This window comes from Hemiscyllium ocellatum, chromosome 2 (genome assembly GCF_020745735.1).
Source record: "Hemiscyllium ocellatum isolate sHemOce1 chromosome 2, sHemOce1.pat.X.cur, whole genome shotgun sequence".
Lineage (NCBI taxonomy): Eukaryota > Metazoa > Chordata > Chondrichthyes > Orectolobiformes > Hemiscylliidae > Hemiscyllium > Hemiscyllium ocellatum.
The window spans coordinates 134,603,045-134,616,129 of NC_083402.1; the positions used below are offsets into that span (position 1 = coordinate 134,603,045).

The window sequence follows — 13,085 nt, forward strand, 5'->3', positions numbered from 1 at the left end:
TTAAAACTGCTGTTGTTTTGACTTTTTTTTCCCCAAAGTTCCAAAACAATGCAACGGCATATACAACAGTAATTGCTGCTCCTGGAATTCGAGGAAATCACCTCCAGCACCTAAAATACCTCAAAAAAAAAGGACCAGCTGTTACAGTCAGAACTTTTTCCCGTCCCTTTTCATGGAAGTAAATTGTATATATTGTATCTGAAGGACTGGAGTATAAGAATGTAGGAGTTATGCGGCAGCTTTACAAAACCCTGGTTAGATCCCACTTGGTATACTGTGAGCAGATCTGCGTATCATACCTTCGGAAGGATATATTGGCCTTGGAGGGAGTACAACGTAGGTTTGCAAGAATGATACCTGGACTTAAAAGGTTAAGTTGTAAGGAGAGATTACACAAACTATGCCCATTTTCTCAAGAATTTAGAAGGCTAAGGGAAGATGTGTTCGAAGGCTTCAAAATTCAGGAAAAGACAGGGTAGATGAAGATAAACTATTTCCAGTGGTTAGAGTTTGTAGAACTAGGGGGCATAGTCTAAAACTTAGGACCAGACAGTTCAAGGGAGATATTAGGAAGCACTTTATGCACAATGGATGGTAGAGATTTGGAATGCTCTTCCATAAACAACTTTGATGCTACATCAGCTGAGACAGATCATTTTTAGTTAAGCCACAGTATCAAGAAAAATGAGCCAAAGGTAAGTATGTGGAGTGGGGCCACAGATTAGCTGATTTGAGTGAGTTGTGAAACAGGCTCAAGGAATTTATGCCCTATTCCTGTTTCTGTGTGTGGATTTCTGTAACTTAGTTTGGAAATACTTAAGCACCTTACTTTTCTCTGAATGCTAGACATCTGGCTAATGAAAGAAAAGTGAGCTTAATTCAAACGGATCTTGCAGAATTTTCAACTGGAATCATCTATAATCCCAAGCTGGTCAAGCTGTGAAAAATGGTTTTATTGGTAATCTCGATAAGACAAGGAAAAGGTGTGATCTGTTAAGTGTCAGTTATCAAACAGCCATCTATACACTGTCGCTGAGAATCAAGGTAGCAGTCTATATTTTTTCCAACTAGTAAAGCTTGATAAGAAAAAGCCAGGAAATGTTAATGCTGTTGTCTTAAAAACATCTCATTCCATTCGTTTCTTAAAAGGAGAAGTAAACTAATTTTAAGTGGAGAAATGGGTGTTCTGCAAATTACGTTGAGAATTTTCATTATGGCTTTTGTCCTGGTGTTACAAAGATCCTCAGTTCATCGGCTGGAATACTTTTTAAAAATTTTAATCATACGTGGGATGTTGATGTCATTGGCTAAGCCAACATTTATTGCCCAGAGAGCAGTTAAGAATCAACCACATTGATGTGAATCTGGAGTTGAGAGTTACTGGAGTTACCCAGACTAGGTAAGGATAGCTGTTTCCCTCACTAAAGAACACTAGTGAATCAGATGCGTTTTTCCAACAATCATAGTCATCTTTAGACCCTTAATTCATTTGCAAGATTCATACTCAAGTATCCAGAATATTACCTAGGTTTCTGGATTTGTAGTCAGATGATAATACTGCTAGGACATCACCTCCCCATCTCTCAAAATTGTACATTGATGTTCCAGTTTGTTGTTGATGGTTGCACATTTTTATGTAACATAAAATATTTATATGAGAAAACCATAAGCTTGATTCAAACAACAGAAAAAGTACAAGCTTTACGAAGAATGAGGTAGTCACGGTGTATTTTGTTTTTTGCAACAAAGCTGGATACACACATTAATCCTTTTGATGTTTTCATTCACAGTCCAATCCAGGAATTGTTACATGCATGGACAACCGTAACCATGGACTCGAAACGGGACAGTTTGTGACTTTCAGGGAAATCAATGGGATGACAGAGTTAAATGAATCGGTGCAGCAAGTAACTGGTATGTTTTTTCGTAAGTTGTGTCAATTTGAATGGTAGTCATTTTACAGAGAATATTATTTTACAGAGTCTTTCTCCTTCCTTCCTTTTTCGCCCGTCCTTTTCTTCTCTTTTTCCTCTTTCTCCCCCTCCCCCAAAGTCTGCCACACCTCTTTTTATTTTGTTAACTTTCCGCATGCTTGTACTCTTGTGCATCCAGTACACTAGCTCTCCTGCCTACCCAGAACACCAGCCTTTTTTCTAAGTGCTTGCTTTTGTCTTTTTTCTTGGCAATCCGTTGTATCTATTGCTTGACCACAATTGAACAGGTGCATCTTGTTGTTAATGCACTTCGTGGCCATGAATTTCTGTTTGGCTTTTAAAATGTTCTCTTCAATATCTTGTATGTACTGGGAAATCTAAATTTACTTGCTTTATTTACATTTAATTGTTTTTTCTTGCTGACTTCATCTGTCACTCTCTGCAATCTTGAACTCATCCAAACAATTTGCCCAAATGCCAACCTGCACTTACTTGCCTTTACCCATTCTATCTTTGCTTGGCCTATCAGTGGTCTACCATTTCTAATTGTTATCTTAATTTTCAGGTCAGTGGACAGTTTGGGAGGATAGTTGAGAAGGAAATCTCAGAATTCTTAAAAAACACTTGAATGATGATTTAAAGCGCCGTAGCATTCAAGGTCATGGGTCTACTGTGGAAAAGTGAGACTAATATAGGTAGTGGTATATGTTTGACAGTACAGGCTCAATGGGCTGAAGGGTCTCATCTCTGTTGTATGTTTTTATGATTATGTTCCTCCATGGGCTTACCCCATCCTATCTCTGCAATTTCCTGCAGCCCTGAGAGTCCTCCACTCTCTAGCATCACATGGACCTTTTGCTCATTTCACTCTGCCATTGGCAAATGTGTCCCAAGTGGTGGTACTCAGCATCACGCACTCATCCTTTAAGATGCTCCTAAATCTTAACATCTTGAAGAATCTGTTAGTTCCATGTCCCAATGTCTCTCTTTCTGACTCTGAATTAATATTTGCCATATCATCCTCCTGTAAAGCACCTGAGTATTATACTCCAGAAAGTCATGTGAAAGATAAGACTGGAGCAAAACCTTACATTATTTACATGAGTATTTATTTACAATTCCAAATTCCTGGCGTGTATCTTCTCAAAGGCACAAAGATATTTTATTTCCTCTAATCAGCCTATTCAGAGATGTTATACACTTCTGGAGTAAGTGAGATTTGAACCTGAGACTCCTGGCTCAATTGAAGGTGCATTGAGAGGCCTGAGCACAAGTGTGTACATGTATTTCCTAATAAATCAATTCAAAAATGTTAGTATCTCTGAAGCAGGTGGGACTTAATGTTCCTGGCTCAGAGTTAGGAACATTAGCAGTTCACCACCACAAGTATCACAACATAGGCCATCAGCCCCTCGAGCCTGTTCGAGTAAAAAGTAAGGTCTGCAGATGCTGGAGATCAGAGCTGAAAATGTGTTGCTGTTTAAAGCGCAGCAGGTCAGGCAGCATCCAAGGAACTGGAAATTCGATATTTCGGGCAAAAGCCCTTCATCAGGAACCTTCCTGATGAAGGGCTTTTGCCCGAAACGTCAAATTTCCTGTTCCTTGGATGCTGCCTGACCTGCTGCGCTTTAACCAGCAACACCTCGAGCTTGTTCCACCATTCAGTGAGATCATGGCTGATCTGTGGCCTAACTCCATGCGGACCACTTGACAAAGAACAATACAATTCAAAAACAGGCCTTTTGGCCCTGCAAGCCTACACCGATACATTTTGCCCTTCCATCTAAAACTGTCTTCATTTACAGGATTAATTTCCCTCTATTCCCTTCCTATTCATGTATTCGTCCAGGTGCTTCTTGAATGTTGCAATTGTGCCTGCTCCCACCACCACCTCTGGCAGCATGTTCGAGGTGCTCACTATCCTTTTTGTGGAAAATTTGCCTCGCTGTTTTAAACAAGTGCAAATGCGCACACATGCACACACCTACACCTTCACCTAGTAATTGACACATCCACCCTGGGAAAAAGCCTCATACTTTCCATTCTATCCGTACCATTCAGAATCTCTTAAACGTCTATCAGGTCGCCCCTCAAACCTCTGCATTTCCAATGATAACCCAAACCTAGTCTATCCAACCTTTTTTCATAACTAAAATCCCACATGCCAGGCACCATTCTGGTTTCTGCACTTTGTCTAAAGCATTCTGGTAGTGTGGTGACCAGAATTGTGCAGCCTAACTGAAGTTCTATAAAGTTGCAGCATAACTTGCCTATCCTTATCCTCCTTGCACCTTCCAATGAAGGCCTTTTTTTTTACTACTTTATGTACCTGCACTGCTACCTTCAATGATCTGTGGACCTGCACACCCAGATTCCTCTGCAAATCAATATTCCTAAACATTCTGCCATTCACTTTAAATTCTACCTACCAAAATGCATCACCTCACATTTGGCCAGAACCCATATCCTTTAATATATTTGCCTAAAAAAATGTATCTGTATCTAATTTAATATTAACAACTGCCCTAGTAAAAAACTGCCAATTGTTGATGAGAGTTCTAAACCTCTACAATGTTTTGTGTACACAAGTCTTCCTAACATTTCTCCTGCGCAGTCTGGTCCTAATTTTTAGACTATGCCCACCAGTTCCACAATTCCCAATTAGTGTAAATAGTTTCTTTATCTCTCCTTATTTGTACAATCGGTCTTCATAACTTAACCCCTGAAGTCTAGTTGTCATTCTTGATTCTTGTAAACTTACATTATACTCTTCCCCCCCCCCTTTAGACCAACATAAAAGGCAATCCAATGATGATCGCTGATGTTTGGAAGATCCAGGCCATTGTTTTTATTGTTTGTTGTAATGGTTCTATTTTAAGGTATGTTCTGAGTTTCAGCAAGATCATTATGTGTTCTTTTCAGTTTTGTCCCCATATTCCTTTAGTATCGGAGATACCTCCAGTTTGGAGCCATATTTACATGGCGGAATTGCTGTGCAGCTGAAAGTGCCGAAACAGTTTACATTTGTGAGTATTTTTGTTTCAATACAGCACTACACTTGACATTACCATTGCTTATAACTCTATTATGTGAGTGACACTTTGGAAGCTGCGCTAGAGACAGTACAACTTGAAATAAGTGCCCAATTTCATGGCCCTCCGTTACCAAAACAGAGTCTTACATTCTTAATTTCTACACCTGTACCATTCATACTACTAGCCATGGAGACAGCATCATACACGTACAAATGCTTCCACTAAGGGTCATCCTGACTATACTTTGGGAGACTTGTTTCACTGTGTAGAGTATATTTATTTATGTTTCCTGTTTTCCTTTTGGTTGCTAGACAGGAACCTGTAATTTGCAGGTTTTTGTAGTGGTAGCTGTTGCTAACTATGTAGAGTGGAGCATTAGTGAAAAGACTTAGTTGAACATTTTAAATTGAAGCTACCTGAAAAGGGAAAAGGATGTTGACAGAAACGTGGTTTGATGACGTCAGTCAAGTTGACAAAATGATTTTACCTCTGGATTTAAAGCTATCCTCCTCCTTTGGCCAGATGTCCTCTGGAAAATGGTTACACAGTAACAATCGAAGCCAAACTGGTGGTGATTACACATAAGGCAGAGCACATTTTACATAATTTTATAATTTCCCATGTCCTTGCCATTTGTCTCTTCTGTTCAAAATACTGTTGGCCTTGTGAATAGTTCCTGGCTAAGACCACATTCTGAACCCAATGATTGTGGGGTTTTTTGCTCCCCAAAATGCAATTAGTTGAACACTTCTCTCTGACCATCTCTACAGCTTTCTGACATTATTCATTTTGTTTCCCTACTTCTTATTTTAGGAAAGCTTGGACACACAGCTTTTACGTCCTCAGTGCTTGATCATAGACTACAGCAAACCTGAGGCAAGTTTTTTTCTTTTATATCTTTGCGTTAGTCCCAGAAACAATCAAAACCATTTTGAAAATGAAAACATTTTGGTTGTGGCAGTATCAGAATTCTAATGGTCTGATTGAAATATGCATTTCCCAAATTTATCTGGTTGTTAGATCATATTTTAGCTGGAGCCTGCTATATTTAGAAAATACTGGAATTGCTAATTGAAAATGCTAATGATTTGACTTGGAATATCCTTGGTGAGAAAGGAGAGCAAAGAATTCCATTTCTCAGAATGTGTTACATACAATTACTATTTGACTATTGCCATTCTCTGTCCTTGCAGAACTTTCTCTCTCAAAACTGACTTATGCAGTAGGGTCACCTCTGAACTGAACATTTACACGTGAACAGTTTGATGACCAAGCAAACCTTGCCTTCACTGGCCTAATGTGTGGCGAAGCTCTTGAATAGGCTTTGAAATAGTCTTAAATTTTTGTATTTCTATTTCTGCTGCCCCCTTTTTTCCTCAAACCGTTGACTCATACTGGGCTCTGGTTTTGTGGTTTTATAGCTCTTTTTTAATTAGTTCATGGGATATGGGCATCTCTTGGTGTGCCAGCATTTATTGGCCATTCACAATTGCTCTTGAACCTCATTGCTGTGATTCTGAAATCACATGTTTCCTTTCTTTATAGAACATACGTGAGTCAGGTGAGTTTAATCGACAATGGTTACATGGTTGACATTTGGACATCATCTTTAGTCTTGTTAATATACTTAAGGTGTATTTCATATAAACATGAGTATGAGTGACAGTAAGATATTCAACAATGAAGGATGTCATGGAGGTCTATAGCATGGAATCGGACAATTTGGTCCATGCTGAACCTAAATTAATCTAGTCCCATTTGCCAGCATTTGGCCCATATCTGTCTAAACCCTTCCTATTCATGTACCCATCCAAATAACTTTTAAATTTTGTAATTGTACAAGCCTCAACCACTTCCTCTGGCAGCTCATTCTATACACGCAACACACTCTCCTCGAAAAAGTTGCCAGTCAGGTCCCCTTTAAAACTCTTCCCTCTTACCTCAAACCTCTTGGTTTGGAATCTGCTACCCTGGGGAAAGTCCTTGGCTATTCACTCTATCTATGCCCCTCATGATTTTATAATATTCTTTAAGGTCTCTCCTCAGCCTGTGATGCTCCAGGAATGTAGCCCCAGCCTATTCAACCTCTTCCTATAGCTCAAACCCTCTAACCCTGGCAACATTCTTGTAAATATTTTCTGAATCCCCTCAAGTTTCACAACATCCTGCCTATAGCAGGGAGACCATAGGTTTTGAGACCATTATTAAGAACGAAATTGCAGAGTACTTGGAATTGCTCGGTAAAATAGACCTGAATCAGCACAGCTTCACCAAGGGGAGGTCATGCCTGGCAAATCTGTCAGAATTCTTTGAGCAGGCACTATGCAGGTTAGTCAAAGAAGACCCAGTAGATACGATCTATTTGGATTTCCATAAGGCCTTTGAGCAGGTGCTGCACATAAGGCTGCCAAATGAGATAAGAGCCAATGGTGTTAGTTGCAAGATATTGGCATGGATAGAGAACTGGCTGACTAACAGGTGGCAGAGAGTGGGGATAAAGTAGTCTTTTTCAGTATTGCAGCCGGTGACTGGTGGAGTTCTGCTGGGGTCAGTGTTGGTACCACAGCTATTCACATTATATATTAACAAATGAACTGAGGGCATTATTGCTTAGTTTGCAGATAACACAAAGATAAGTGGAAATGGGGAAGAATGATTCCAGGAATTAAGGGCCTGTCATCTAGGGTGAGTCTGTAATGGTATTTAGAAGATTGGGGGAAGATCTCATTGAAACTTACAGAATATTGAGAAGCCGGGATAGAGTTGGACATTTCCACTAATAAGAGAAACTAGGGCTTGAGGGCAAAGTCTTAGAGTGAAGGGAAAACCCTTTAAAACTGAAATCAGGACAAATTTCTTTAACCAGAAAATGGTGAATTTGTAGGACTCATTGCCACAGAAGGCTTTGGAGGGCAAGTCATTGAGTGTTTTAAGACAGAAGTAGATAGGGCCCTGATTAGTTAGGGGATCAAAGGTTCTGGGGAGAACTCAAAGGAATGGTTTTCAGAAACACATCAGCCATAATTGAATGAGTAGAGTAACTGGCCTAATTCTGTGCCTATATCTTATGGTCTTATGATCTTAGGTAGCCTCCATGAGCAACAACAAGCCTGCAGTCTCCCCTGTCCACAGTCCATTTCTGTTTTCCTCATGCATGCATTTTCCCACAAATGTAAGACTGGAGCAAAGTTCTTCGCCTTTCCTTGAAGCTATATCAAATACCCACTAACATTTACTGCTGAAGACCACAAACTGAATCTAAACTTTGGTTTAATGCTTGATAGAAATCTGAGGATTTGGAAGAATTATATATATATTTTTAATAAGAAATAAAATGGCCTTCTCATTATTTTAATAATTTTCAGTAACAAATACCCTAAAATTAACTGCATTTATACTATAGGAATCATGGAATATTAATATTGTACTTATAATTGCAGTCTTTCTCTGCACCAATGCTGATTGATTTTGGCAAAATTTCACATGGCACACTGGTTTAAAAATAAAGCCCATGGATCCAGAGGAATGTAGCAAGCTCGATTCAAATTCTGCTCTAGTAAGACACCAATATTAATTGTTGACAGATGTTTTACTAACAGGTTGACTGTCTTGTTTGGGGCTCTACAGCGTTCATAATGAGATCCTCAGTTTTGTTGAGCTATATATTTATGATTTAGGTGTAATTGTAGAGGCAATGAGCAAGACGTTTGCCGGCAACACATGAATTGGCCAAGTGGCCAGTGATGAGGAGGATAGCTGTGGACTGCACGAAAGTATTGATACCCCGGTCAGATGGCAAGATAGGTGACAAATGGTGCTGCAAATGTGTTGCTGGTCAAAGCACAGCAGGTTAGGCAGCATCTCAGGAATAGAGAATTCGACGTTTCGAGCATAAGCCCTTCATCAGGAATAAGAGAGAGAGCCAAGCAGGCTGAGATAAAAGGTAGGGAGGAGGGACTAGGGGGAGGGGCGATGGAGGTGGGATAGGTGGAAGGAGGTCAAGGTGAGGGTGATAGGCCGGAGTGGGGTGGGGGCGGAGAGGTCAGGAAGAGGATTGCAGGTTAGGAGGGCGGTGCTGAGTTGAGGGAACCGACTGAGACAAGGTGGGGGGAGGGGAAATGAGGAAGCTGGAGAAATCTGAATTCATACCTTGTGGTTGGAGGGTTCCCAGGCGGAAGATGAGGCGCTCCTCCTCCAGCCGTCGTGTAGTTGTGTTCTGCCGGTGGAGGAGTCCAAGGACCTGCATGTCCTCGGTGGAGTGGGAGGGGGAGTTAAAGTGTTGAGCCACGGGGTGATTGGGTTGGTTGGTTCGGGCGGCCCAGAGGTGTTCTCTGAAGCGTTCCGCAAGTAAGCGGCCTGTCTCACCAATATAGAGGAGGCCACATCGGGTGCAGCGGATGCAATAGATGATGTGTGTGGAGGTACAGGTGTGGTGACAAGCCCAGACCCGTGAGGTGGTGACATGGAGAGATCAAACATGGAACATGAAGACACAATAACTCGGAGAATATGGAGCATATACAGCATCTCTTCCTCCATGAACAAAAATGTAGAATATAAGAGCAAAGGGTTAATTGTGAAACTCTCTGTATATCAGTAGTTAGGCCAGTATGAGTACAACTGTGCAGTTTTGGTTATCTTGTTGCTGAAAGGATGTAATTGTATTAGAGAGGGAAGAAAGGAGATTTACTGGAATATTGCCAGTATTGGAAAACTGCAGCCATGAAGAGAGATTGGATAATTTTTGATTGAAATATACAAAATTATGGGTGGTTCGGATAAAGTGGACAGAAAAGGCCTATTTACCTTAGCAAGAGTGGTCAATAACTAAGGGCAAAGATTTAAATGATTGTTATAAAGATTATAAAGTGGGAGCCGAAGAAAAGTGGTTTTAACCAGAGAGTGGTAGGATATTGGAACTCACTCCCTGAAAGGATGATAGAGGCACAACCCTCGACTTATTTAAAAGGTGCCTGAATATGAGCTTAAAATGCCATAACCTCTAAAGTGATGGGCAAATGCTGATAGCTCATTTCTCAACTGGCGGAGACACTATGGACCAAGTGGTCTTTTTCTGAGCTGTAGACTTTGAGATTCCATGACTAGTAGTTACCTTTATCAAAGGTTTAAAGCAGATATGAGACTGGACAGTGAATGTATTTAGTGCTGTTTAATAAATAAATTATTCTCACTCTTAATTTTATTTAAAAATCTGACCTTTTACTCATTCAGAACTCTCCAGAGGATAAAACTTGTCCATTTCAACATGTTCCATTGTACATTAATGCAGACTCTAACTGATTTGCTGACAGTGCCAGACTAAATATTGAATAACATGTTAACATTTCTGACTGGACATGATTGGTGAGATTGTATTTCTCATAATTTGAGACTTCCCAAATTGTGCTCAACTAAGAAATGAATTACAAGTCACGTTTGTTTAATTTGCATTGAATTTTAAGAGGTGCTTATGAAACATAAAACACAATTATGTGGTTTTGGCTAAGATTTTCTCTTGGTTTTTGATTAGAGTCAGGAAGCTCTCCCTAACCAACTTATTTAATAATTCATTGATTCTAACCCTTTACACACATTGTCCAGACATCCTATCCAACAGCTCACTCAATATTCATGGGTACTTGTGAATAATTTCCTTTAGGACCTTAATCGCCTCCCATGCAATAATACCCCATTATGAATTAACAGAGCAATGAGAAGTACAGAGATCAGAAGGGGATGCATGATTTTGAATCTCGTAATTACTTCAGATATAATGATTGCAAAGGGTAGAATTTTCACATACCCTTCAATCTGTTCTTTGATGAAAACAAAAATTAACTGTTGCTAGATAGCTCCTGTGGCCTCTCAAGTTTTTCAAAGTAAAGATTAATGGGATTGATATTGTACTCTCGTAAACGGTTATGTGGAACCTATAGCATTATGTAAATATAGAACTCTGTCAATGAGAGAGCTCACTGAAGCATTACATTTACTGGTGTTTCTTTGGTCAACAATACCAGTAAGATCTTGAGACTTTTCTTAAAAACAGTCTATTTATCTGTGAAGTTTTTCTATATGTAACATAGTGACATGGTGATATTTCTTACGCTTTCCATTTTAACACTGCTTTTAAGTGACAATGATTGGAATCCTGTGAATCAGTGACAGATGATTAAGAATGACAGTACAAACTGATACACCATAAATACAGTTAATTTGGACCTTCACACCTGGTTTCATCATGTTCAATAATTTTAGCTTTGTTCCGATATTAAACTTGTGAACTATGAAACCACAAATTACAAGGTCACTTGTTCTGTTTGTGGTGGTCAGTCAACAGAACTGACCTGTTTTTGTGTTTTAATGATTTTGGAGAAAGTAAAGCATACCATTCTGTGTAATGAATATGTTAGTGTTGCTATAGCACACCATTTTGGCCAACACTGCATGTTCTGGCAGCAGATTTTATTGGGTTAATAGAGTAAAGTAGTATCGCAGGAGCAAGTAGTGAACAACACATACAATTTGTTATGATAGAATTCTAAGATATAAAATAGCTAGTAAGTTTGCACAAAGTCTTCTCTGGTTGCTCATTACACTGCAATTTGTAAGTAGAAGGATGATCTGACTTTGACAATACTGTGCCCTTTAACAATCTTTGGGAATAGAATTTCAGACAGCCAGGTCATCAGATGTGGCGTCCTGTTGTGCTTGCAGGGTAATGTGATCAAGTTGAATCAATAATGTGGTATTGAAGGGAGTTAAACGGGAAGGATGAAGAAATGCCAGTTAGGGTCTCTTTATTTTCTTGGAATTTGTAAGGTTGATATTTATAGAATTCAATTGTTTGACTTAGGATTTTGAATTCCATGCAGGCTTTAGAAATGAATGTACAATAATAAAATGTACTTTTTAAAAAACATTAGTTAGTATAGATTCATTTTCTTCAAACGGTAGATTGATGTTGCAAACATAATGTTTTGGGTCTCGGTAAAGTTTTAGCAAAGAAGTAAACAAAACACAGTTGCCCACTTCGAGTTCATGTCTGAACCAAGTATTGGTACTTGAGATCTCCTTTGGTACAGTAATTCCCTGTTTAACATTGTGTCACTGAACATTATTCTCCTTTAACATGATTAATAAAGTAATGTCATTGTAACCATTTATAATTGTGGGCTTCAATTTACTTTATTTGCCACAGACTTTCTGTGCAGTGACCTATTTGCTCAACTGGGTAAAAACAATGACTGCAGATGCTGGAAACCAGATTCTGGATTAGTGGTGCTGGAAGAGCACAGCAGTTCAGGCAGCATCCAAAGTGCAGCGAAATCGACGTTTCGGGCAAAAGCCCTTCATCAGGAATCAAGTATTCCTGATGAAGGGCTTTTGCCCGAAACGTTGATTTCACTGCACTTTGGATGCTGCCTGAACTGCTGTGCTCTTCCAGCACCACTAATCCAGTATTTGCTCAAACTACCTTTTTCTTTGGTTCTTCTGCTCCTGCCCACAGTACTGAAGTCCCTTCCACCTGGCTCCCACACCAACCTCCATTCTTGCTTTTAAAACTTTATCTATTGCCATATCCACAGACTTCAGTTATTCCTAACATTCCCAATTTAATTCCAGCCTTGCTTACACTTCTGCCCTCACCCTTGGTCTCTCAAACCCCCACTCCCATTCCTGCTCTCTATTCACACCTTTAAAGTCTCTAGTACTCGTTACCACTGCACATTGATGTTGGCTGCTGTTCTGAACTTGCACTGAAATCTTGGCCTCCAACTAGTGACAGATGCTGATTGGTGCAGGAGTGGAATTTCTTCCCTCAGGTTTGTGAATCTGTGGTATTCTTTATCAAAGAGGGCTGTTCAAATCAAATAATTAAGTAGATTCAGGGCTGAGGTATACATTTTTAAGTAGTAAGAGAATCAAGGGTTATGGGGAAAAGGTATGAAAATAGATTTGAATGACCGTGTGGGCTCGGGCAGATTGGTCTACTGCTGCCTGTATGTTTTATGATCTTATGGTAGTTCTGGAACTTCAGGAGCCATCTGCATTTGAACAGTGCCACTAGATGGATTCTGGTCAATTTAAAAGTACAGTAGGTGCAAATTATTAA

The 13,085-nt window shown here is 39.7% G+C and overlaps 1 protein-coding gene across 1 annotated transcript in view; it reads left to right on the plus strand.

Annotated features, from left to right (window-relative positions):
- The window catches only part of uba6 (ubiquitin like modifier activating enzyme 6), a 116,671-nt gene that overhangs the window by 47,919 nt on the left and 55,667 nt on the right, over window positions 1-13,085 (plus strand). The window contains exons 9-11 of the mRNA XM_060846327.1: window positions 1,791-1,914; window positions 4,857-4,960; window positions 5,783-5,845. Coding sequence (XP_060702310.1) covers window positions 1,791-1,914; window positions 4,857-4,960; window positions 5,783-5,845 — 291 coding nt within the window. The remainder of the gene's footprint in view (window positions 1-1,790; window positions 1,915-4,856; window positions 4,961-5,782; window positions 5,846-13,085) is intronic.